The following is a 27,794-nucleotide window of genomic DNA, read 5'->3' as shown; positions in this document are numbered from 1 at the left end:
TCCACTCTAGAATTTCTTTATTTAGATTTTTATTATTTTTATAAAACCCTTCCTATTTTCCTTTCATTAAAATGTAAACTCCTTATTAGAAAGCAATATTTGAACAACATCATAACCTTTTGTTTTGCCTAATCGTGTGGCATTAGGGTTTATTTACTAGTGGTTGCTATGTTTCTGGGATATGATTTGCCATGTTGTATATGCAAATCCTAATAAAGTGTAAAATATATCATAAAATAATTCTGTTTGACATCAAATAGAAAGTCAAGTAGCTGTTTGCTATCTTCAAATATTCAAAGTTGTGCCAATATGCTGATATAGATACCATAAAATAATCTTTGAATTTCGGAGTCCCTCTTTCCCCCTTCCTGTTTCACCTCTTTCTCCCTTTCCTCCTCCTCCTCCTCCTCCTCCTCCTCCTCCTCCTCCTCCTCCTCCTCTTCCTCCTCTTCCTCCTTCTCTAATTGGTTGTAGATGAAAAGTTATTTCTTACCTACCAGTTTTTATTATTTGGGGAAATAATGGTACTTTCTAATTTTAAATACAAAAGATATATATATTCAAAATAGTTCCAAATTTCATGCAAGTACAAAATGAGACACACAGAGAAGGATCACCTGATGATTCATTTGTGTACACTTTATAAATTATAATAGAAACTGTGACAAGATCAAACTGGAAAAATATACTGATACCATGATGGAGATTAAATATTAAGCTTCCATTATTCTTAACAGAAGTTGTATGCCTAATACTCTACGAGTCACAGACATTTTAGCCTATTATAATTGATTGTAAATACAATATGAAACTAGCTAAATCCTTCTCCTTAGTTTTACCTGCCAATTTGTTGCCCTTGAGTACTAAAAACAGAATCAAAAATGGCAGGAAAAAACTGCCAAGCAAAACACACTCTGCCCCACATGTACACTCCTTTCAATTTCTACAAACTTCTGCTCCATGTTTTCCATCAAAAAATTCTACTCTTACAAATAAACTTAAGAAAGGCATTTATATGACAAGACAATAACAAAATAATTATTAAAATGATCGGTACCTTCTAATCTGGCCCCTTATTAAGGTTAAGTGTTTCACAGCACCGCTGGGTGAAGGAACATGAGCAATGCGGTGCCTGGGTTGCAATGGCAGCCTCTTGTTTTTATGAATAGCTACAAAGTCCACACTCCGTCTTTTTCATATAATAAAAGCCCATGTTAGTCATGACAAAGAACTTCCCATAGATATTTTGGCAATATATTTGCTTTTTCTGCTGTTTATTCATCCCCTGAGAATTCCTGTATCTTCTGTGTTAGTCAGCTATTCATTACTGTGAACAAAATACCTGACAAGAAAAACTTAGAGGAGGAACAATTTATTTTGTCTTGTGATGTCAGAGTTTCTGCCCATGGTCAGCTGGCTCTATTGCTCTGGGTTCGAGGTGAGGCAAGATATCATGGCAGAGGGGTGTATTGGAGGAGATCTATTCAGTTCAAGGCAGCCAGGAAGCAGAGACAAAGAGTATAGAGGAGCCCCGGACAAGATATAATATCAAAAGCACACCCCCATTGAACTACTTCCTCCAGCCTGCCCCACCTGCCTATAGTTACCACCCATTCAAGTTATTAGTAATCCATTCAAGTTATTAATCCATCAAAAGGATTAATTCACTGATGAGGATATGACTTTCATTATCTAAATATTTCACCTCTGAACATTGTTACATTGATTATCATTTTTCAGCACATGAGGTTTTGAGGGGCACTTCATATCCAAACCATAACATCTCTCTTATGTAAGTAATGAAAACCCAATTATTTCTCCTCCTATTTTTTTTATAAAAACCTTAAAACATTTGTCAATGTTTTAGTGAGTCTTTCCCATTACTTTGATTTAATAACAACAGTTTCTTCCAAATGTTAATGTTTTATCCTTGTAAATGGCATTTTATATATATATATATATATATTACTTGATTTATAGAATTGGAAGCCATAGAGTAATGACTTTCTTATGCACCAATATGGATAATTTATGTAAGAATAGCATCTTTTTTCTTTTTTTTAAGAGAGAGTGAGAGAGAGAGAGAGAGAGAGAGAGAGAGAGAGAGAGAGAGAGAGAGAGAGAGAGAGAGAGATTTTTTTTAATATTTATTTTTTAGTTTTCGACTGACACAACATCTTTGTATGTGGTGCTGAGGATCAAACCTGGGCCGCACGCATGCCAGGCGAGCGCGCTACCACTTGAGCCACATCCCCAGCCCAGCATCTTTTTTCAATGAGCTCAAAACATGCTATTGGATGTTGAACCTTATCCTTAAATTTAATATTTTGAGTACCAGAACCCATACATCTTGATTAATATTTTAAGGTTGTTGAGAACAAATATGTTCATCATGTAGAAGAAAACTGTGGATAACTCTATGGACAAATAATTAATGGCTAAGCCTAAATTATAATTCAATACTCTTTAGTATTAATATTTCATGCCAAAGTCTTACGATTTCCAAGAATGGTAAACATATGGTTATGTCTGCTTTATTGACAGGACTGTAGGATCTTGAAATCAGGATAAGTGTCTTGTATAACTTTTTTTCTTTTTTTTTTTTTTGGTACCAGGGATCAAACTCAGGGTTGTTTAACCACTGAGCCACATCTCTTTTTATTTTTTTTTTATTTTGAGACAGGAACTCACTAAGTTTTTTAGGGCCTCAATAAATTGCTTAGGGCCTCACTAAGTCGCTGAGGCTGGCTTTGAACTTGAGATCATACTGCCTCAGCCTCCTGAGTTGCTGGGATTACATGGTATGCCACCTGGCATACAGGGTATGCCACCTGGCAACTTTTAAACACATATTAAATATTCAGTAAAATAACTGAGATATTCAAGACATAAATTGCCAATCTATGGAATCCTAACAGATTTTGAGATTTATGGCAAAGGTTTTGATAAAATATTCAGGTCAATACCACATTGTAATTACAAATTGTTGCAGATATTTATTGTGCCTTATAATGGAAAAAAGATAAGATCATAAACATTGTCTGGTATTATATCTTTGAATGTTGTATTACTCTTACAAATAATAGAAGTTTAGATATTTTAGGAGGAAAAGGGTATGCCCAAGCATTTCCATATTTTTTGATAAGTCTATAATGTACAGAATCACATGAAATATTAATATACATAACATAATTCTATGAATAATTGTATATAGGCATGATTGCTATAAGTTTACGAGAGTATTAATCAATCCAAATCCTTCATTAGAAATTGTACGTAAAGTATAATGTTTCATTTTTGCAGCTGTACCACTTAAGTAAATAGTATGGTTTTATATTTACCATGGAAATCAAAAAGGGAGACATGATTTGTTAAAACAAACTTTGAAGCTAACTATATGTAGTTTTAGTCAGTTAAAAATAGCCGAAAGTTTCAAATTGCTAAGAACCTCTCAATGGACAAATTTTTTCACATTCAAGGTAGAAGAACATCCACAAAACATTCCCGTGGTTATGCTGTACTTGCTCTAGGGTTAGAATTTTTTTCCTACTAATTTCTGCTCTCACATATTAAATTCTCAAGCAGAAGGCATTGATTCAAGTTATGTAGGTGTATGATACAAATCTGAGGCCTATTTCTAAGAGGACAGAATTTATGCTAACAGTCAGTGTCAATCAGATACTTAAAAGTGCTGTTTATTTAGAATGATTAATGACTAACATCTTTGCTGACTTCTCTTTGCAGCTAAGTGGTGGTCTCGAGTTTATTTTGGTAATAAAGCACTGTTCTGGGAAATGAATTCGAGTCTTTAGTTCTCATCTATTTAACCTTTAGATTTTTCTTAAGTGGAAATGATGTCTTGTTCCCTCAATTTCCTTTATTCTGCCTGTGCGATACACCTTTTCACTCAAAAACATTCAAACCAGTGAATTAGATACATACTGTAATGTACTGAAAGCTGTGGCTGCCCTTAGTTCAAGTAACTTCAGAAAGTTAAAATAAGTTAATGATCAATTGTCTGTGAATAAAGGGTACTGCAGATCATAGTGTTTTTGTGAGCACACTGAACAAAATGAATGATTTTTGCATTTTCAGCTTTTCTCATTCTTCCACTGCTTTCTTTTTAAAGTTGCTTTATTTCTGAATATCAAACGCAAGACTCTATTCAATTTTTTTTAGTCTTCATGCAAAAACTAAGCATTCCAATTAATATAAGTGTCATAGCACAGATGACGTAAGCTGGGAAATTTTTTTCTTTAAATATTTATTTTTTAGTGTTAGGTGGACACAATATCTTCATTTTATTTTTTTATGTGGTGCTGAGAATCATGCTAGACAAGCGCACTACCACTTGAGCCACATCCCTAGCCCAAAATTTTATAACCACAAGAGCATGATTAATATTTACATAGGGTATACATATATATTTATCTCATTATAACCAATAATAGTACCATAGATATTATACTTAGAATGAAACTGTATCTTTATTCACATTCATAGATGGTACTTTTGTTGAAATATTTGGAAATTAAAACTATAGTTATTAAACTAAATGATTCTTCTTATGAGAAGCTATTCCTTTGGGGGAAAAAATATAATATCAGAGAGAAAATTAACCCTAGTTACTTTCTAAGTTTGATTTTGTCAACAGTATTAGCTTCTACTTCATAATAGAATGCTACATCAGATATTATATGGAAGTAGTCCAATAATGAGAGAGGATGTGCAGGATTCCTGCTCACACAGCATTTGAGCCTGTATTGGAGAACCAGGATGTATACCAAGATGACTTCGATGAACAATTTTTATTAACTAGAGTTAATACAAGAAAATGTCAAGTGGAGACATAAGCCAAATCAGGTAAGATTTAACATGGAAAACTTTCCAGAGAAAATTAGTGTTAGGACAAGTTTTGAAGTAATCAAGCACTATTTAATGGAAAGTAGAGGGACTAAATGAACTTACCAGAGGGAATTAAATATCATTCAAACAGTGAATGCCTTCTATGTACAAGGCACTTCAGAGTTTGGTTGACACTCAAAAGACTAAATAAAGCGTAGCACCTGCCCTTCTGGGTTCTCTGTCTAGGGATGGAGACATACAGGCAAACAAAATGGCATACAGCAAGGCTCACAGCAAAAACACACATATAATTTGCAGATAATGGACTTTTATTTTCATACATTAAAGATTTCATTAGAAGAATAGAAATTAATTTGGTTTTGAGAAGAGCTAGAGTAGATCATCAGTTGGCAAATGATCTTTACAGAACACACCTAAACTAGAAAGAATTTCAGTCCTAAAAGCTACAAATTGGGAACTCCAAACTATTATCAATATCCAGGTCCTCCTTTTTCCAGTTCCATGATTTAAATGTGATGCTCTAGAACTCAAAATCTCAATGTATCTTCAGCCACAAGATAGCATTGGAACTATACTCCAGGTCACAAAAACAGGAAAGACTGTGCCATCTTCTCTCTCCTTTTTGAGAAGCTTTCCTGAAAATTTCATCCTATGATTTCCAGGTACAGTCTTTGAACCATACTGTGCTGCTAACTTCAAAGGAGGCCGCTCTTGTAGTTTTTCACTGATTATGTTGCCAACCCCCACAAGTCAGAGTTCTGTAGTGAGGGAGGTGAGGATGAAAATGGAATAATCTTCACCAGAATAGGATTAAGAAATTCTTATTTAGAATGCACCAAAAGTGAGCAAGAAAGAGCTAATGAGGCAATGTGAAAGTAACAACTGACAGAGATCGTATATTAATACAATCAATAAGATCAATTTTTTAAAAAAATGATTGAACATGAAATTGAGTTTAGAACCTTTAATTAAACAACTGAGATGTCTTCAATTGGAATGGTTGTATATAGACTCTGGAAATGGAAAACCTATTACCTGAAGAAATAATTCTCATTGCTTGTGAATAAAAACAATGTTAAAGATAGGTGTATGCATGTGAGTACACCTGTCCATGACAGACACAGAGAGAGAGACAAACAGAAACAGAGATTATCTAGATTCACATTTAGTTAACAGTTTGAACCACGAAGACTGTGGTACAAGTGTAGAAATGGAGACACCATAAATCCTTGAATTAAGAAAAAGGTAAAGAAGCTTGCGAGAGAAAAGACACATGGGTGGTAGTTTGGTTGCTTTCATGTTTGGTAAGTTTTATAACATGAACTTGTATGGGAGCATCCCTAAGACTACAGAGATAAATGCAGTAGAGGAGGCACTGTGCAATGGGGCCTGGACATCCTTCTAGCATGTGCTCATTACATGTGCCTGCACACACCCACTGCCTTTCTCATCTTAGCTGGAATTCCATTCCCCCAAACTGGAAATATAGAAGTTACCTTCTCTTCCTTTTCTCACCACTCACACCCAATCAGCAGCAATTCATGCAAGCATTTATCCCAATGTAGTTCTTGAATATGGTCATTTGGTATGCTCTCTATCCTAATTCAAGTCTTCAACACCTCCTGCTGGGATATACTACAATAGTGTCTTATCTGATTGCCCTGAACTATTTATTATCTCTCACCACATAGTCTTCCCTGACATAGTCTCCCCTGACAACCAGAGTGAAGTTTTAGAGAACATGTCAGAATCTGCCATTCACCTGCTTAAAATTGTTGAATAGCTTTCTTCTGCAATTAAAATTAAAACATTCAGATTCCGTACCATGGCCTGCACAGCCATGCACCACCTCACCCCTCAGCACTCTTCCACTCATTCTCTACACATAGACATGATTTCTGTTTTTGTGATGCACTGAGATCACTCCTGATGTCTGAGTACTTTTACACTTACTGTTTTCCGTTCCTGAAACACTCGCCCCCCCACCCCCCGTAATGGCTTCCATACATCTGGCTTCTTATCTTTCAGGCCTTCAGAGACCAGCACGTCTAAGATGTGTTATAGACTCTTCTGAGATATTCTTGCACAGTGAACAGAAGGCAGGAAAGCTGGGCTATTCATATTTGGAATTGAGCTAAACAAGAAAACAGGGTCAAAGACTGGAGCCTAATAGAGTGACTACACAAATTTAATTACTTAGGATGGGTCAGTTTACATCTATTATATCAAGCTAATTATTATTCAGGCACCATTTCATCCTCAGAAGGGTTCCTTGGATGAAACAGTGTATGGTCAACTTTAGTCTAAGATGCTAAGGAGTGATCTGTGCAGTTACTTCAAGCCATTGAAAATGAATGGAAATTCCCTGGTTGTTTTGTACCATGTAAACTTGTTCATCTTAAATGCAGAACAACTCAGAATGTTTTCCAAAGGCACAGGTCTCAAAGGGATCAACATGGACTTTTCCACCAGCTGCTTCAGTGACTTTGCAATAAGCAATCATCCAGGGAACTCAGCCTGATCTCCTGCGAAAGTATTTGGCATAAAGGAATTAACATTGCTACTTCTGATGCAAGAACAGCATGTACTTCACCGAATCATCCAGTCAGACCAAAGATGGAAGGAGTCCAAGAATGCCAGCTGGGCTAGGCTCCTGCTTTAAAAAGCTAAATTCCAAATTTTAATCTGGTCTTTAAGGGCATTTCCTTAACCTACAGGTAAAACTGGCCGTATGAAGAGTACCTTACATGAAAAACCATGTTGCTGTATGGTAGATTTTATTGAGTTTGTAAATGTAGGTCTAATCATTTTTTACTCAATTTTTCATAGATTTTTCTCAGTTCTGAGTTTGGACAAAATTTTTTTTGTAAAATTACATTTGACTGGTTTTCTCTGATAAAATTTATTACAATTTCTATATTGGCAGTATTAATGTAGTAATTAATATGAACAGGTACTTGCTGGGTGTTTTATGTATGTTATGCCAATGAATCCTTAAAATAATTAAGAAAGTAGATTAAATTTGTTTCTGCTTTATAGATTAGAAACTTAGGCCTCTGTGATGTTAAAGAGGAATTCACATTTAGGCCTTCAAACTACAAAGCCTGTACTCAATTATTTTACTCTACTCTTTAGAGAACTTTATTATTTAGTGCATAGTGCTATGATTTAACAGGATTTCTTAAGTAGATGAAGTAAACAAATGATAAGCTGTTTACTCAAATGACTTGGATCTAAATTTTTCTAAAACCAAACATATATCAAAAAAATTAGAGACATGTCTCAGGTCTCATATCTCATAGTCTTTAATAATATCATTTTAAAAAGTCTCTTTAACTTGTTTTAGCATAATTTCACAGTTAGTAACCCTTTCTCAAATCTCCAATATAATACTAATAGTCATTGCAAACATGGATATATACATCTGGATATAAATAACTTATTGTGTGCCAGAATATGTCCTCAGTGCGTCACAGAGATAAACTCAAACTCACTTAATACTTATAAATTATCCCCATTTTTTTCAGGTAAGAAAACTGGTGTGGAAACATTGAATTATTTGTTTTAAGTCCATCCATCTTGTGAGTGGCAAAGTTAGGACTCAGCTTCAGATCTTCTGTCTCTATAATATACTCATGTTCACTATCTCTACCCCAATATAAATTGATTGTTAAATGACTTTTTCCCACTTTCAGAGTTTTTTCTTTTTAAAACAAATTGGAGAAAGTGTTTGATTTCTGAGTATATTTTTGTTGTTTTTGTTTGTGTGTTTGTTTGTTTTGTTTAAGATGGAAGTGTGGTGTATCATAGTGAAGTGACTTAAGCCTAAGCTAGGGAATAAAATTGTTCATTCACCAACCACATAAAAATATGCAAGGACATGGCCAAAGCTTCTTTTTTTGTACTTCTGCTATTTAGACTGTAAGGGAGTTAAAAAATTCCATTAGACATACATTTTAGTATTTTTATCCACTTATTTAAGCAGGATTAAATTTTTTAAGATATTTTAGTATTTTCTTCTCTTTGTACTTCACTGCAAAAGATCTCTTTCAACAGAACCAAAGGAGATGTTTGTAGGAAGGATGTAAAGGGGATGAATAGAAAAGGATGAATAAGAAATAAGAACTTTAGTAACAGAAATGCATAGAGAATTTCAACTTATATCTAAAATAAATTTTTATTTATTTTTTAGTTTTTTAGGTGAACACAATATCTTTATTTTATTTTTATGTGGTGGTGAGAATTGAACCCAGTGCCTCACGCATGTTAGGCGAGCATGCTACTGCTTGAGCTACATCCCCAGCCCCTGAAATAATTTTTTTAATTCCAAAATATGTTTGAATTTTTTTTCAAGTTTTAAAGTAGGTTTGAAATGAAAGATTTGCTTAATTTTTTTCTTTTTTACTTTTTTTTTTCTTTTTGAGAAACAGGCCTATCAACTTGGCCTTAGAATTTAATATAATATAATCCCCAGAATAGGACTGTGAATAAATCTCCTTCTGACACAAGTTAATTGTGGGAAAAAGAAGAAAACGCAAGATGAAGCATGTATTCAGACATGTGCTCCCTGTCATCCTTTTTTTTTTCAGCAAGAATTCAAGTTATCACATGAACTAAGAAAAGTTTATTAAAATATTCTTAAATATTACACTGTGTTGTCATTATACAAACCACTGAGATACAAGTTCTATGGATATTAATAGTCACCTGAACTATTTAAAGTTCCTACCCAACATCCTATTTGGAAAGAAACAGAATTATTCCAATATGAAGGTGTTCAGAACAAAGGCAGCATGGTAGCGCTGAATAGAAATCAAGAGAATACCTGAACTAATGCTTCAGAGTCATTCTCAGCTGCTTCATAACCTGGACATCACTCAAGATTACCCCAAACTTTTGCATTGAGACAAGAATTTTAACTGAATTGATATTTAGATACGTGTGGGCCCATGTGGTGAGAGACAAAATAACTCCACAATACAGGCTCCAATGTGGCTCCATAGACTAAAAGCAGAGTGGAAGATGTGACATAGTGCTGGAAAAGTCCACAGGTGAGGTGGAATTTGGTTCAGCTGCAGATAAATACTAGATGTTGAGCAAAGCAAGAGACCAGATAATAATGGGTTGTAGCAGTAGCCAGATTCAGTAGACTGGGTTGAATGAATCCCCAAGAATGGCACTACCCAGTTCCAAGAAAAAGTTAGACTGGCCATTCTTAGCCAAGTCCAGAAAAGATCTGGAGAACTCCAAATCTAAAAGGCCTGGCTTCAACTGTCCAAACAATTCTAGACTCCATTGTAGGAAAGAAGATTTGTCCCCAAGATCTTTAAAAACATGATAAAAGAAAGGAAGCATTTAACTGACTCAACTAACTAGACACTAAGCATATACTTATAGAAACTAATTATTGAAGTAGATTAGGCTTATAGGTTTGAGTTAAAAAAAAAGTTTTCTTTTTAATTCAATACCCCCTCAAAATAGGACCACTTAGAAAAATTAGATTTTCTCTAGAAATAGAATTTCAATAAATATTACATTCTCTCAGCATATATCAGTACAATAAAATTTAGCTAAGAATGAAAAAAAATCTTACCTTATCAAAAATTCACGGATGTAACAAAAGCAGTACTTAGAGGGAGATATATAGCATTGAAGCTTGCATTAGGAAGAAGAAAGATTTAAATGCAAAAAATGTAAGTTTCTAAAAAAGAAACAGGTAAAAGAAGAGCAAATTAAATCCAAAGCAAGTAGAGGAAAATAATGAATAATAGAGCATAAATAAATGAAATTAAAAACAGAAAATTAATTAGTAAAGAACACTAATAAAATAAGACTGATTTTTTTTTGAAAAAGATAAATAGCTTTGATAAGCCTTTAGCCAGTCTAACCATGAAAAAAGAGAGGGAAATTTCTATTAGAAATGAAAGATAGGCCATCACCACTAATCCCATGGACAAGGAAAGGTAATAGAGAAATATTATAAGCAACTATTAGCCCATAAATTTTATAACTTAGATGAAAAAGTCCAACTCCTTGAAAGACAGAATCTATCAAAATTCAATACAAGGAAAATTAGATAAACCGAATAGGCCTATATTTATTATGGAAATAAAATGAATAATTAATTACCTTCCAAAAGTGAAAGCACTGAACCTAGATGATTTCAATGGTGAATTCTACCAAACACTTTAGGAAGGAATTATATCAAATCTCTTGTTCCAGTAAATATAAGAGGAAGCTTCTAAATTTATCCTATGAGGCCTGCTTCATCCGAATACCAAACCAGACAAAGACTGCCAAAAATGAAAATTATAGACCATTACTCTCATGAAAATAGGTACAAAAATCCTCAAACATTAGCAAGTAAAATACAATCATGTATAAAAAGAACCATACAGCACAAACATCATGATCATATCAATACATGCAGAAAAAATTTTGAAAAAATTTTAACAACTATTCATAATTTTAAAAGTCTTTAAAAACTAGAAGTAGAGAATAACTTCCTGAAATTGATTGAAAATTCACACACACACACACACACACACACACACACACACACACACACACACCAAACTCTACGGCTAAGGATATACTTAATGATGAGAAGCTACCTGCTTCTTCCAAAGGCATTGGGAGCAAGACATGTCCTCTCTCACCATTCTTACTCAACATCATAGTGGAAGTGCTAGCCAATGAAGAGAGAACGGAGAAAGAGAGAGAGAGATTCTCCCCAAGATAACCAAGTTATGACAAATGAAGGGTGGACTGTAGTTGAAGCACAGGGAAAACTTGATAATAACCTTAATATCTTGGAATCATCTTTTACTTCTGCCCCTCTCATGTGTAATCAATCACAAACTCCTGTCAGTGCTTCCTCATATGTAGCTCAGTGGCTCACAGTTTCTGGGACTCAGTAGAATCATTTAATAAGGGTGCCCAGACATCTGTGTTTTATAAAGATTACAAGATAATTCCAACATTAAGCCGAAGGTGAGTAAATAAAGAATTTCCATGCACTTCTGCCCCTTTCAATGCTTTATTCATTCAATTACTCAACATAATTTCACTCTATAGGTTCTTAATCAGGAGAACAATAATTCTTAATGCTAGGTACTGCAATAGACATAATCCATTCAGAGCTAACAATTATAAATTAATTTTAAGCACTGCAAAGCACACGTAATAATGACAGGCTAATTACAGACATTCCCTCTGCATGCTAAGTTCAAAAGTCTCAAGCCTTAGGCTTTATGTCCAGCATATGCAAACTCACTCAGACCAGGGTGATCAGGACAAAAACCAAGGCAGGGCTTTCCTGGTGTGGAGCAGATGACTGGTTGAGGAGAGGATGATAGGGAGAAGTTGCAGCTCTCACCAGGGTCCACAAAAGGGCATAGATTTGGAGAGTGGTGAGTATTATGCAGAGGATCAGGAAATGAACACAGCTAATGGGATGTCAGGTCCTCATCAGGCTATCCATCTCAAGTGCATCTTTGTTTTGGCTGGCTGTATCCCTGTTCATTAGCTGTATTATTTACATAAAATTTTGGGCTTTTTGACCCCCCTTGCAATCTTCTTCAGCTACTACCATGTTTCTCATTATCATTTACCCTGGGGTCAGAAACATCTTGTCTGGTGGTCTCCACCCTGATATTTTTGCCTTTCTCTCTTATCAGGCTAGGAGATCCTGCCAGGGGCTTCACTCTATTTATCAGGTTGAGGGGAAATAACTTGTTTGAGGCCATACTGGAGTGCTCTGTGTGTGTGTGCCTGGTGAGACTGCAGGTTTGAAACTAGAATTTTTAAAATAGAGTTGTGTAGGCTCAGGCCTAAGCCATCTTCACAGGACTCCTCAGATGATCTCTGTGGCAGATAAACCTCCATCCCCCACCCTTACTAGTCTAGTGAAGCTTAGATCAGCAGTTAAAAACCTGGGTATTTTGTTCCATAATTGCATGGTGTGGTGAAGACTAGAATAATTATCTGAAGAGAACCCCAACTTCATTTGTTGTTTCCATGCACAAGAGAGATTGTACTTTTAGAGCTTGTTATGGAGGTGTTTGTGTGTGTGTGTGTGTGTGTGTGTTTTGTTTTCTTTTTGGTACCAGGAATTCAACCCAGGGGTGTTCAGCCACTGAATCACATCCCCAGCCCTTTTTAAATATTTTTATATGGAGACAGGGTCCCTTTGAGTTTCTTAGGGCCTTATTAAGTTGCTGATGCTGGATTTTAACTCAATGCTCCTCATTACTCCTGAGCTTTTTTAATGTAGGGGAAGCAGTATCACAAATTCAGAACAACAATATAAATTCCAGAACTTCAGCTTAGCTCTTCCTAGGTCTGAGAATAAACCTCTAGTTTTCTAGCTCTCTGTTCACATATTCAAATCTAGGGTTCTTTTTTTTCATAGTGAATTAGTATAAAATAGAAGGGATAGTAAAATTACAGTGTAATCAGGATAATGAACCTCATTCTAACACAGCTGGAGGCTAACTGGAAGATATGTTAATGAGCACCATTAAGGCCTATTTCAAATGTAAAAAAACCTTAATGCCCACCTTTGGAAACACCTTCAACAAAGTCCTTTTTCCCATTGTTACCGCTGTTGACTGGTGAAGAGTCCTTGCTTCCCCGATGTTGAAGAATAACACCAAAGAAGCTCCCGAGGCAAAGTCAGAGTAGAAATTAGAAGTTTATTAAAGGACAGCAGAAAAGACTTCTCCCAGAGGAAAAAGGGGACCCAAGAGGTGGAATCCGTGGAAGTGCAGTTGTTTCCCCTTTTTTATATATAGTTTTGGTGATGGAATGTGGTTGAAAGACCCTGAGTTGTTGAGTCCTGGCCGATCCCTCTGCCCAGCCTCTAGCCCAGCAAGGGCAGGCTACCCTTGGTTTGGCCCACAGCCAAGACCATGAGGGCCAGCCCTGGCCTCTGCTGCCCCTGGCGGTGCCTGGTTGCCCAGAAGCCGGTCCCTCCACCTCTCTCCCTCTCTCACACTAGCTCTCTTATCTTTAAAATATGTCGTATTTGTGCTCCAAGAAGACTTTGCTTTGGGGATGAAGGTTCCCAGTGAAGAATTTCTTCTCAGGATCTGCCAGCATCAGTGGGGCTGGAGAGTTCTCTGGAGGCCTAGTGACAGCAGGCTCAGACTTCCTTCTCCGCCCTTGGTGCACTCACTCGCCATCTGCCAGATACTCAGCGACCTCCGACCTCAGGCTTGGCTCTGGCGAAGCTCAGTCTAGTAGGGGACGGAGTGCCGAGTAAGGGTCTGGGAGTTAGGATCTAGGAATCAGAGCCAGGAAGGCAAGCCCCAGAGCTTCTGTGGTTTTGTGGCTTCAGTTTTCTCAGAGCCCTCATTGTGAGTGGGGAGGGAGGGAAGAAGAGTACGAGGTGACAGGTAGTATGGCGCATCAGAACAGCATTCCGCTCACCACAGTGCCACTGCTCTCCTGGGCATCTGCCCCGGAACAGGGTGCCTATACCGCACACATGCAGGCTCCTGTTCCTCCGGCCAGGACACTGCACATTGATCTGAGTATGTTTAATGGTCCGATTAAAGTTCTGCTGAGTTTGTTTAAACACTTGTATAAACTCCGGTAGGAAACTCTGTTGCCCTTTCTCCACAGCACTCCTGTGGGACTCAGGGCCATGTGTCCACAAAGGTCAAGGCTTGGCATCATGAGTGACACTGGCTCTGGCCAGATTCAGGGGGGTCCAGGAGTAGGAGAACCTGGCTTCCAGAACACTTCCCCTGGATGGGCTGGTGGTGGGGAGAAAGCTGCCCAGCAAGAGCAGCCCTGAGCACAGTCCCCGTGTTCCCTTGCCACGTCTTCATGGTGCCCCACTTTCCAGAGTAAGTAACTGAGACTCTGAGATGTTGAGCAGCTTACACAAGGTTACCAGAGGCATTGAGGGACAGTGCTCTGCCAGTCTGGCCCCAAGGTCCAGGCTTCTGAGCACCTGCTGTGCAGAGAGCAGACACTGCAAAGGCTCCAGGAACCCCTCTTGGTGCCTGGCCCAGGTATATTGAGACTCCAGCAAAGCCCTGAGGTACAGTGGAGACACCCCTGTGCCTCTTTAAGCACCAAACGTTCCAAAACCATTTTGTGGTAGAAATTTTCTGGAATGTCTCATATGCTTCCTTTCTCTCTTTGGGCAGCCTGAGTTGGCTTGGCCTCTTTTTTCCTATAATTTGCAATTTTTATTATGAACTTAGAGACAGCCACCCCTCTTAGAGACAGAGAATATTTGTTAATGTTTGTCCCCATGCTGAATGTCCTCAGACCTTTGGGAATCAAGTGAACACTTTTCTTTGGATATTGCCATTGCTGGCTATCTCTTGCCACTGTCCTGTGGTGGATCTCCCTCTGAAGATTGGCAGCCACCTTTTCCATAAACATCCAGATCAAAGACTAAGGAGCTGCCAGCTTGGCCAAAGTGCTGTGAGCGGTGGAGCCAGCCTCACGGATTTCCGAGTATCTAGGTATGCTGTGGATGGCTGGATTCTGTGACGATGGCCTCTGGTTAAATCAGACTAAGTTATGGTGCTTATTAAGCCATGGAAGAAGTATTTTGGAGATCTCTTCATTTTATTTGAAAGTTTATAAGGGTGAATACCCCAAGTTTAATTGGGGAAAATAATAGGAATCTTTAAAACTTTTTATTTGTAAACAATTGTGGATTCATAAGAAGCTGCAAAAATATTAAAGCTGGATTCCCCGTAGACTTCCCACACATTCCTCTGAGAGCAGTGTCTTGCTTACGTCACTTGAGCACTGGAAACTGACTTTAGTGTGTGTACCTGTCTCTGTGCTGTTTGTTTGGCTTTGTGGGGGTGGGGTACTTGGAATTGAACTCAGGGGCACTCAACCACTGAGCCACATCCCGGCTCTATTTTGTATTTTATTTAGAGACAGGGCCTCACTGAGTTGCTTAGCACCTCACTGTTGCTGAGGCTGGCTTTGAACTCATGATCCTCCTGTCTCAGCCTCCTGAGCCTCTGGGATTACAGGCCTGTGCCATCACACCTGGCAGTACTCTGTGCTGTTTTATTACACATGGGTTCACACAGCCACCATCATTAAGAATTCGTGTTTTAGGAATGACCAGATACTCTTTGCCAGGCATTGTTATGAGCACTGGGCTGGGACTAGGAGGGCTGTGTCATTTAATGTCCAAGCCAGTGCACTGTCAAGAGTGAAAGGAGGCACAGTGAGTAGCCCTGCCAGGTAGCAGGTGTGAAGTGGGTCCAGGCAGGCCCAGGGATGATCCCCTAATATCTCTGCATTTGACCCCTTGAGCCCTAGAAATGGGGCACCAGCGACACCCATGCAGAATCTGTGGGTCAGTGACAGGTAAGTACTGTGTGCCCAGAGTCACATGACTCCTAGGGGTGGTGGTAGAACTAGGACCCAGGTGGTCTGGGTTCAAGTCATGATCACCTCCCATGGCTGCACCCCAGTGTTTAAAGGAACTATAGCTATCTTCTTCCTTCCCCCTCCCTCTTTGGGTGTGCACATTGAGTTCTAAAGAGAAGAATTTCCTTGGATTGAGGAGGTGGAGTCCAGCCCTGCACAGGCCTAGACATGGTATGCTGGGTGGTCAGCATGGCCCCTGAGGGGCAGGGCCTCAGGCTTCAGTCAGTGGGCTGGTTAAGGCAGAGAGGATGGGAGCCAGAGCAGGGAGAGCCCTCAGACACCATCCCTCGGTGGCTGCCCCAGGGCCGGGGAGGCTGGCAGGAGGGCGCAGTGCTCCCCGCCCCAGTTCCTGTCTGCACAGACTCTTCTCACTGGAGGCTCTGCTCAGACCCCTGCCTGGGGCCAGGGCTTTCCTGGCATGGTGCGTTTGACTGTCTCCAGAGGGGCTGCCCTGCCGGCCTCTCCTGCCCGGGGCCCTCCTCCCCTCACCCTGTTGACGGGCCAGGGGCTCTTCTGTCCAGGCCAGCCCGGCCTCTCACCATGGCTAAGATTTCACCTGGGTCCTGGCATTCCAGAGGCTTCTTGTCCATTGTAGAGGGCGGCCCCGGAGCCAGAGCCACTCCCACGGCTGGCAGAACCGAGAGCACCAGAACCCACGTTCAGGAGGACTGGGACCTTGCTGCGAAACGGGCACCTGTCAGTCGTGAGGAGAGGAGTGTGACCCCGTTTTAAGACGCCACTTGACTTGGCTTGGACAGAGACGAGCGCTTGAGAACAGGGTGGCCATGGGGAGGCAGGGGCATCGGGGAAGGTGACAGGAAGGTGGCTGAGGGAGAGGTGACAAGAGGGTGACTGAGGAGAAGGTGACAGGAAGGTGGCTGAGGGAGAGGTGACAGGACAGTGGCTGAGGAAGAGATGACAGGAAGGTGGCTGAGGGAGAGGTGACAAGAGGGTGACTGAGGAGGTGACAGGAAGGTGACTGAGGGGAAAGTGACAGGAAGGTGGCTGAGGGAGAGGTGACAGGACGGTGGCTGAGGAGAAGGTGACAGGAAGGTGGCTGAGGGAGAGGTGACAGGACGGTGGCTGAGGAGAAGGTGACAGGAAGGTGGCTGAGGGAGAGGTGACAGGACAGTGGCTGAGGGGAAGTTGACAGGAAGGTGACTGAGGGGAAGGTGACAGGAAGGTGGCTGAGGGAGAGGTGACAAGAGGGTGACTGAGGAGAAGGTGACAGGAAGGTGGCTGAGGGAGAGATGACATGAAGGTGGTTGAGGGTAATGTGACAGGAAGGTGACTGAGGGGAAGGTGACAGGAAGGTGGCTGAGGGGAAGGTGACAGGAAGGTGGCTGAGGGAGAGGTGACAGGACAGTGGCTGAGGAAGAGATGACAGGAAGGTGGCTGAGGGAGAGGTGACAAGAGGGTGACTGAGGAGGTGACAGGAAGGTGACTGAGGGGAAGGTGACAGGAAGGTGGCTGAGGGAGAGGTGACAGGACAGTGGCTGAGGGGAAGGTGACAGGAAGGTGACTGAGGGGAAGGTGACAGGAAGGTGGCTGAGGGGAAGGTGACAGGAAGGTGGCTGAGGGAGAGGTGACAGGACAGTGGCTGAGGGGAAGGTGACAGGAAGGTGACTGAGGGGAAGGTGACAGGAAGGTGGCTGAGGGAGAGGTGACAAGAGGGTGACTGAGGAGAAGGTGACAGGAAGGTGGCTGAGGGAGAGGTGACAAGAGGGTGACTGAGGAGAAGGTGACAGGAAGGTGGCTGAGGGAGAGATGACATGAAGGTGGTTGAGGGTAATGTGACAGGAAGGTGACTGATGGGAAGGTGACAGGAAGGTGGCTGAGGGGAAGGTGACAGGAAGGTGGCTGAAGGAGAGGTGACAAGGAAGTGACTGAAGAGAAGGTGACAGAAAAATGGTTGAGGGAGGTGACAAGAGGGTGTTGGAGAGGGGAAGGTGATGAGGGTGACTGAAGAGAAGGTGACAGGAAGGTGACTGAGAAGGAGGGGACAAGATGGTGGCTGAAGGGTAAGTGACAGAAGGATGACTGGAAGGAAGGTAACAGGAAGATGGCTGGTGGAGGTGACAGGAAGATGATTGAAGGGAAGGTGACAGAAGAATGGTTAAGGGGAAGGTGACAATAGGATAGCTGAGGAGAAGGTGACAGGAGGGTGGCTGAAGGGGAGGTGGAAGGAGAATGACTGAGGGGGAGGTGACAGTATCTCTAAGGAAAAGATGACAGGAAGATGTCTGAATGTCTGAAGGAGAGGTGACAGGAGGATGGCTGAGAGGGAAGTGACAGGATGTCTGAGGGGAGGGTGACAGGATGAGGGGAAGATGACGAGATGAAACGGGAGAATGGCTGGGGGAGGCGAGAGGCAGGCTGGCAGAACTTCAGCAGAGCCCTGTCTGCCTGGCGGCGGCTCTTGAGACTGTCCTGTCCCTGTCACGTAGGTGCAGAACACTTCAGTGGTGGAGTCTCTGGACAAGGCTGAGCCTTGTTCTCTCTGTAACATGGGGAGCAGAGGTCAGCGGAGCCGAGTGATCAGCCAGTCTCTCCTTTCTGTTTTTCTTCTTACTGGGCTGGGGGTGACCACAGGGGCTTGTGCGTGCTGGGCAGGTCTCTGCTTCTTAAGAAGCTGAACGGCTTCATCTCCCCCACTGTCTCACTCAGCATGTGATGGACGGTGTTCAGGAAAGACTTGTGCCAAGTGTCGATGCCACTCTGCCTCTCCTGAATGGCTTCCTCCCACCTGGCCCCAGCTGAGTCTGAAATGATCACAGGGACCTGTCATGTGAGACAGGAAAAGCTCAGGAGTTAGGGCTTCACCGAGTCAGGAGCTTGGGCACTGTGGAGTTTCAGATCTCCCTGCACGTGTTCTCAGGGCTAGGGGAAGCAGGACTCTGCCTGGCATAGGTAGGCACCCTGGGTCCAGCTTGCTCCATCCCACCTCTACACATTGCACTTGGAAGCCCCACCTTCATGCCAGGGGACACCTCCCAGGACCCACAAGAGAGACAAACCTGAAGCAGATGCCCACCAAATGGTGCAGGGAGGGCTCTGGAGGCGCATCTCCAGAGCCACCGGAGGCCAGGCAAGAGCTAGCCAGGCCTGTCCCCAGCTCCCTCAGCCCATCATTCAGCAAAGAAGACTGCAGGCTGCTTAGACCCCGCTGTGACAGCAGAACACCTGAGAGTGGGCGTTTGTTTCTCACTGTTGTGGGAGCCTAGAAGTCCAAGAACTACGCACCAGCAGATTCCATGCCTGGTGAGGACTCTGCTTCACAGATGTGCCACCTCTTGCTGTGTCCTCAATGTGGTACAAAGAGGCCTAGCTAGTCCCCTTCAGCCCTTGTACAGGGCACCAATGCTATCTATGAGGGCGGAGTCCTCAGCTTAATCACCTCCGAAGGCCCCACCTCTTAATCCTGTTGATTGGAGAGTCTGTTTCCATGTGAATTTTGGAGGGGACACAAACATTCAAACTAGAGCACATACTTACTGCATGGTGGGCTTCAAAGTGAAGTGTTTCCTGGCGGGCACTCCAGCTCCTGAGGACTTGGAGGCAAGGCCTCATGTGGCACAGGCGCTCCAGTTGCTGTGGTCAGAGCTGCACTGACAGCCAGCCACGCCCTGCTGAGTCCTGAGCCCACAGCTCCAAGCCCACAGCGGTGTCAGGACCAACTGGGGCTCCTTGGCAAAGGTCACTTGAGAGGTTCTGGGTGCAGACTTTGTGGGTCTGGATCGGGGCAGAAGGCTGGTGGCTCTCACCACAAGAGCAGTCTCTGGTCAGCTCATTCTCAGCCCTCCCACCCCACCTCCTCTGGGCTGGTCCTTGATCCTCTTCTTGACTTTGTGTTCAGCTCTGCCCTTCCTCCTTTCCCTAGTCCTGGGCCTCCAGTCTGACTGGACACCACCCTTGCCCAGCCCTTCCTCAGCCACAGGCACCCTTGCCAGGCCCAGCTTCACCTCCCTTCGCTGTGGTTTCCCACCTAGGAATACGATGATGCTTGAAGCCACCCTGTGAAGTGTGTCACATGAGCACTGCCATGCCCTTGAGGAGGGAAGCAGCTTCCCCTGCTGCTCTTCGAGGGAGCACTTTAGGATCAGGAGCTGGATTTCTAAAGCCAAAGCCAGCTCATTTTCTCCTGCTCTCCCAAGTCCCTCTTGAGCTGCCCAGCCACACGGTGGCTTAGCATTCCGTCAGTGGGCCATTCGGGCTCCTGTTGGCTCCCAGAATGTGATTCCCACATCATGGAGCTAGACCAGGCCTGGGTTCCAGGGGCCCCTGTGTGTCCCCTGCAGGGTCAGAACATCATTTCCAGGGCTTTCCATCATCACTTGTGGGGGCTGGGGCAGGCCACATGGGGCTGTAGCCTGCTGCTGCTGCAGACCAGGTGGGCGGGAGAACAAACAGCTCTCACGCTTAGCTGGGAGATTTATGGAGCTACTGGAGGGGGCCTGTCCTGGCCCTGTGTGGTCCGGAATGGCCCTCAAGGCGGGGACAATAAATCCAGCCCATTATTTTTTACGAGCCTCCCACCCCATAAACAACTCCCTTGGCTGGTAAGGCAGCTTCACGCACTTCTAGCCTGGCCTCGAGCTGGCGCCAGGGGCACCCTCAGTGCTGACTTCTCAACATAAGAGGCAGAAATTTCCCCCAAGCTGTAGAACCTTAGGTCTGGAGGAGTGGATGGTGTGGTGTGAAGGCGAGCCATAGCTGAGGGCACAGGGTAAGAGCTGGCCTGGCCCTGGATGTCGTCTCAGCAGCAAGTCCTAGGGCCTTGGTTTCTTATCTGTAAAATGGGACTGACCTGAGTATCTTCCATTACAGAATGGTTGTGCGGGTTAGAATGAGACATATCCAGCACCATATCCCCCAGGGTGGCGGCCACCCCAGGTGGGCAGAACCGGGGCCAGCTGTTATGGGCATCACACATCATCCTAGGCACCGCAACCGAGCACAACCATGGGCCCAGCACTTTGCCTAGACCTTGGTACAAGTCATTGTACCTGAGTACAGTCTGTAGGTGAGAAGACAGAGGCTGAGTTGTGAAGAATTTTGCCCACAAAGAGTAAGGAGCAGAAGAGGCAGAATTTGACTCCACTCTATCTGCTCAGTGTCTGCACAGTGGCTGGAAGACAGGAGCAGAGGTTGCTCTGTAGCCTGGACCCCAGGGACACAGGGAGACCCCACCTCCCCACACCACCCTCCTCTGAGGGCCTGGACTGCCAGCCTCTGGCCAAATGGGCACAGCAGCCAACACCAGGTCTCCCTGCCCTGTCGAACCCTCTGAGGGCAGCTGGGGCCAGTGCTCCACCCAGCCCCTGACCACATTATGCCCCGCTGGACCTCCCATGACTCCCCACAGGGCCCTGGCTCAGACCTCTAGAGCCCTCTTGTGTTTCCAACAGAGCCCTTGCTGCTCTGCCACCTGTCTTCGCTCCCACTGCTGCCTCTGTCTGGAACATCCTGCCCACCTGGCTGTTGCACCCCTTCTCTCTGCATGCCTCCTGCTTCCCCAGGCAGAGCCAGTGGGTCCCTGCCTTGTCACCCCTTTCTGACCCCACCTCAGCCTCCCTGTACTGCCCACTCTGGCTCTGCACCAGGCCTTTCTTCCTCACATAATGACCCCTACACCCTGCTGTCCAGCATGGATCCTGGTAGGGAGTGGGCAGTCAGGAGAGGCGAAGAAAGGGTGTCATAGAGCTGACATCAGAACCCAAAGGGCCTTTCCTGGGCCAAAAGTTGGCCCACATGCCTGTTCTAGGAGAAGGTAACAGTAGCCTATCCGCCATCACCAGCACGCTGGTGGCAGAGCTGGGACTTGCCCTGGGCCTCTTGGCTCCAAGCTGGAGCCCATCCTCACACGTTGCAGCCCAGGCCCAGCATCCCCCTGGAGTTTGTGGTCATGGCCCAGGGTGTGAGGAGTTGTGCAGATCCAGGGCTTTGGATGTCAAAACCTCTGGGCAGAGGCCTGCTTGGCTGTGGGGAGCCAGCACGGTCATCCGGGATCGTTTGGGGTCTGATCCCTCTCCAGCCTCTGTGGGCCTTTTTTCCAGCCATGAAGTCTCAGGCTGATCTGAAAGGACATCTGCCCAGCACCCCCTCCCTGCCCCTGAACCACCCCCAGGGCCTCCTCCCCAGCCAGGGCCAGCTCGGCAGACTCCTATCTCCAGTTGGTGGCCACTTGATCCTCTCCCAAGGCTCCTTCTATATGTATGTCCCACCCTGTTTTCTCCTGTTCCTTTTCAGTCCCTGCCCAGCCCCTCCTGGGCCTCCTCCCCCTCCTGCCCCTCCCTGGCTTCTTTATTCTCCCCTGGCTCCCACCCTGACCTGGGAGCAGCCTGGACAGGGTCTGCTGTCCCACTGACTCAAACCTAAAGCATTATCTTCCCATCCCCTAGCCTCAGTGAGGAGGGGTCCCAACATTGGACCTACCCTTGGCCCCTGCCCTTTCCTGCTGCCCTCCCTTCATGACCACACATTGCCTCTCAAGCCCAGCACCTTCTCACCCCCTCACTCCACCTTTTTTCTTTAAGCACCCATGAGTACCAGCTGGCCTCCCTGCCTCTGCCTGTCCCCTCCCCCACACACCATAATGAGGTGCTGTCTCCAGAGCCCAGCTCAGGTCTGCCCCACCCTGCTGCACCCCACCTTTGCTGCCTTCTGAGGACTGCCAGCCACTCCTCCTGCCTGCCACCCTCCCTTCACGCACACATACCCTTGCCCATGGTGAACCTGGGCATGCTGGCTGTGGACTTGAATGCCATTTCCCATCCCCTCTCTTCTTGAAAAGCTTTTACTCCAGTGCCCAGCTCAGTTTCACCTGCTCTGCGCAGCTGGCTCTGATTCAGGCAGCGCATCTTCCTCCTGACTCGGACTCCTGTGGTTCAGATGGCTCCGTCCTCTGCTGGGGACAGGCATCCCTGAGGTGTCAGCAGCAGCCCACACTGTGAGAGAGAACTCTGTCATTGAGGTGCATGAACTGAGGCCACCTACTTAGCAGTGTTGCCTGCCACTCATTAACTATTGACAGAGAAACAAACAGGCAGGGAGTGGGGGTCCGTCAGGCGCAGCTCACACCCTGCCCCCCCTTTACCAAAAGGCTCTCACACCAATACTTGACCCTCTGAGCCTCAGCCTCCTTACTCAAACAGGCCATAAAACCTACTTTTTAAAGTGTCCTCACAGCTGACTGGGCTCCAGCGCTTGGCAGCAGGACTCCAGGTCCCCCTCACTACATCTTGCCGGGTTTCTGTTCTCGCGACTAAAAGACTCAGGGGTCACTCTAGTTAAACTGGGCTAACTGGGCTGCATGAAATAACCACACAAGAGACACAAACACCTTTTTCTTTGGGGTTGCTGTGACGGCTCCTCTGACCTTAAGGGTCTGCAGAAAGAGAGAGAGCGAGAGCACGCGCTGACCCCTTTTATTGAGGAGAAGCTATTCAAATGAGGCCAGGGGTCAGGTTTCAGGGGGCTGAGTCTATCTTCATGATGTCCACTGTCAGCAGGTTGACTGACACCTGGGTAGGCCACACCCCAGGGCACAGTAAGAAGAGGGGACACACACAAGGCACTTCCATGGAAGATTCTATCCTAAACAGGGCAAGGGGTTAGATTACAAAGGAACAGGTGAGCATAGCTTCACCCATGGGGCTGTAGCAAGACACACCCATTTCTGTGACTGAGCACCTCGGCACTCAGTCACAGAAGTGTAACTCAGTCACCTGTAAGGTTGGCCTCCCACAACATCTTGCACGAGGGCAGGTGTCGGGGCGCTTCTTACCTGTCTCCCACCAGGAATCCAGGAGCCTGCTCTGGTCACCTGAGGTAGCCCCTGTTCCAGCCTCACTGCCCTCCAGCCACCTCCCTGGAATTGTGGGTTGAAGGACAAGTGGACATGGCCGCCCTGTCTCACCTGGCACAGCAGATATCAGCTCCTCTGCACAGGGCATGATGCCAGGCTCACCAGGTCGTAAGGGGTGAAGCCTCAAAGGCTGGGCCCTCACAGTGTACTCCACGCCCTGTCCCACACTTGTGGGCCAGGCCCCATCCTGTGGTCAGCTGGAATGCAAGCCCTCTGGGCAGGGGCCTCAGGCCAGCCAGGCAGCTAGGGAAGGAGGGTGCTGCCCCTCCCTTAAGAGCAAGAGCCCATTCCCCTCGCCTTGTTCCTCCCCCTCATCCCTGCAGATATCAATGAGTGCCTGGTCAACCATGGAGGCTGTGACCACTTTTGCCGTGACACTGTGGGCAGCTTTGAGTGTGGCTGCCACAAGGGCTACAAGCTGCTGACGGACGAGCGGACATGCCAAGGTGAGCCCATGCCAAGCCTGGGCAACCCCTCCCCATCGGGTCCCAGCAGATCAATGTCCCTTCCCTCCTGGGCTCATGCAGGCTCCTAGGCAAGAAGGTGAGGGCGAGGATGTCCACTCTGCCAGCTGGACCTGAGAGAATGGGCGTAGGTCTCCAGCCCTTGGCATGTGCTTCTGTCCACCCTGACTTCCTGTTCTTTGTTTCTTGGGGCATCCAGACCAACCAGTCCCCTTTGTAGATGAGAAACTGAGGGCTGGGGAAAGATCCAGCTGCCCTCCCCTGCCCTCCCTTAGTATGGGGACGGCTTTGACTTTAGAGGTGGGTGCTGCCACCTGCTGGAAAGCATTGCACAGGCACTCTCCCACAGTCACCTGCTAGGGAGAATGATGGACGGCAGGAGAGGGCTGGGCAGAAGCCCAGGACCCCAGTTTATGACAAGTCCAGCCGCCGTCCAGGATGAAGTGGGAGCCCAGAGGGTGGGCAGTGGACAGGGGTGGTTCAGGGAAGGCTTCCTGGGGAGGGGCCTTTGGTAAAGTGCTAGGAGGAGTGGCATTATCACCTACCCAGGAGATGGCACTGTTGGACCACAGGAGCTTGGTGGGGTGTCCTGTGGGACCAGCTTTGGGAGAAAGCACAGAGGGAGGCCTGCTCTTGGGTTGTGCACTGGTTGTTTTGGCCTTGTAGTGCACGTGAGGACTCTGTCGCCAGGTTTGGTTTTGGGGTCTGCAGCTTCTGCCTTATGGGTGCAGCTTGAGGGCCAGCCTGACCTCAAGCTCCCCATGTGGCCGGTGCAGTCACTTCTTCTCCTAGGCTCTGCCTCACTGTCCCTGAATGGGCACCAGGGGCACATCTTCCTCTCAGGGCATGAGGGCCAGTCAGGAGCATGGCTTTCATCCAGGCCCCATTGGTCCTCCTCTGTGCTTTCTTTGTTTCTGGGTCAGCTTTGCCAAGTTCAGTAGAGGGCTGGGGGCCCTTGACCTTGCATGCCCAGCTGCCCCTGAGAGAGGAGGGGAGATGGCACATCTTCTTCTGGGCTCTGGGCTAAGTTCCTGTGCTCACTTGCTCCCCACTCTGCCTGTGTCTCCACCCTCTTCCAGGTCACCTGAGGTCTGGGGCCCTGGACCCCCCAGTTACAGCAGAGAGGGGTCCAGTCCCCTGTGGTGGTCAGGGCTCTCAGGACAGGAACCCCGGGCATCTCCCCAGTCCTCCCTTGACCTTACACAACCAGCAGGCACCCTGTACTGCCACCTCAGCCTCTGCCTGGAGCACCCTTCCTCCATTCCAAGTTGGCCCCATCCTTCAAGGTCAGGGGCCACAAATACCAGGAGCTCTTCCCAGATTCCCTGGGAGGGATCACATCCCCCTTTGAGGGTCCACAGCTCAGTTCCTCCTTGCGTTAGTGCTCTCATGAATGTGCACACATCATGAATATGATGTGCATACATCACGTGAGCAGAGGGACTCAGAGAACAAACTCAATCACTGTGCTCCCAGAGGCTCAGGCTGATATTGCTGTGCCCGCCAAGGCCCATCAGCTGCCCCATAGGAGCCATTTTCCTCAGAATTTATGTCTAGGGTAGACTCACCTCCTGGGAGCATCTGGCTCATTTCATCCCTTCCAGTAGCAAGCCGTTGGTGATGCTCCCTTTTCCTCAGCCACCAGGAAGCTCATGATCAAATGTTACATATGATCAGAGTCTTTTTTTTAGTCTTGTGGGTAGCGCATTCCCCTACTTATTTGTGCTATTTTCCTTATTTTCTCAAGAAACTTCTTGGGTCACTTTGGTCAGCAACCAAGAGGCCTGGGTTCATGTCCCATTCAGCTTCTTCCTTGGGGATCTTAGGCAAGGCCCAATCATTTTCCTTCCTGCAGGTGAGATTAAACACTTCTCCTAATCACAGTTGAAACTGAGATGTTAAAATGGCAGAGTCAGAATCTCTTCTATTCAAATAGCCCTGCTGCTCATCTCTGGGAAAGACGCAAGATGGCTTCTAACCCATAAGCAGGGTTAATGGCGGCTCAGTGGAATGTCAAGCAGCAATGAGAGTCTGATATTTGCTGAGGGCTGGCTCTGCACTGAGCCTCAGCACCCAGGGACTGTCCTCACACAGATGCGTGTCATGTGGCTATTTGTGACGGGCCATGCCCACCCACCATGTGCTGAAACACTCTCCCATATTGTCTCCTTGTGGCCACACAGACATCGACGAGTGCTCCTTTGAGCGGACCTGCGACCACATCTGCATCAACTCCCCGGGCAGCTTCCAGTGCCTGTGCCACCACGGCTACACACTCTATGGGACGACCCACTGTGGAGGTCTGCAGCCCACCTGCCAGGGCCACCTGCCCTTTGAGGCATGCACCTGACTGCACAGCTACCTGCACTGTACCCCACACCATGACCTTGACACTGCTGGGAAAGGGCTTAACCACGGGCAGATCAGGGGAAGCCAGAGGAACAGAGAGGCAGGAAGGCCAGTGGGTACCTGCTGGGTGCCACACTGGTGCCAGCTTAAAGGCAAAAGCCTAGAAACTGCACCTACTGGAGAACCCCAGTCCAGCAGGGGGTGGACCACACAGAAACTCCCACAGTGTGTTCTAGTGGGAGAGAGGCAATGACAGAGAAGAGCAGTGTCAAGACCATGGGGACCCCAAAGGAGAAATGTGTGGGCTGAGAAGAGGTGTCACTGATCCCCAGAGGGATCAGTGTTTTCTGAAGTCCCAAGGCTGAGGGGCAGAGGCAGCAATGCGGCTGGAGCCCTGGGGCTGAGGGTGCGAGGTGGGGAGCAGGCAGGGAGGTACTGGCCTGGACAGCATAGGGCTCTGTGAGCCCAGAGGGGACTTGAGGTCCTGTTCCCCCTGTGATGAGACACCTTCAGAGGGCTTATGCAGGGCAATAACAGGACCAGGTTATGTAACCAGATGCTCTGGCTACCATGTGGAAAGGAGCGTGGACTCCAGAGTGCCTTGGGGAGAGGCCCCAGGTTGGGAGCTTGAGGAGTAAGGCAGGGCACAGGGCTGCAGAGAAGGTTCTAGATATATTTAGGGGCCAGAGGTGAACCGAGGGCTTCCTGGGGCTTCCGCTCGCTGGTGTGCAGCGAGTGTAACACAGCAGGTCTACCCCTGCTGCCCAGCACCAGTGGGAGATTTGGACAGAGGAGGAAGGGCCTTGGCAGTGCTACTTTTGCCCAGGTGC

At 45.8% G+C, this 27,794-nt stretch overlaps 1 protein-coding gene across 1 annotated transcript in view; it reads left to right on the top strand.

Moving 5' to 3' along the window:
• Positions 1 to 22,035: 22,035 nt before the first annotated feature.
• The window catches only part of LOC308633216 (signal peptide, CUB and EGF-like domain-containing protein 1), a gene marked incomplete at its 5' end in the record, with an annotated part of 29,129 nt that continues 23,370 nt past the window's right edge, over positions 22,036 to 27,794 (top strand). The window contains 3 exons of the mRNA XM_081265749.1: positions 22,036 to 22,294; positions 24,475 to 24,597; positions 26,799 to 26,915. Coding sequence (XP_081121875.1) covers positions 22,036 to 22,294; positions 24,475 to 24,597; positions 26,799 to 26,915 — 499 coding nt within the window. The remainder of the gene's footprint in view (positions 22,295 to 24,474; positions 24,598 to 26,798; positions 26,916 to 27,794) is intronic.

This window comes from Spermophilus citellus, assembly GCF_964194105.1.
Source record: "Spermophilus citellus genome assembly, chromosome: 14".
NCBI lineage: Eukaryota > Metazoa > Chordata > Mammalia > Rodentia > Sciuridae > Spermophilus > Spermophilus citellus.
The sequence above is the reverse complement of the archived record's forward strand: the minus strand, read 5'-3'. Positions and strand labels throughout refer to the sequence as shown.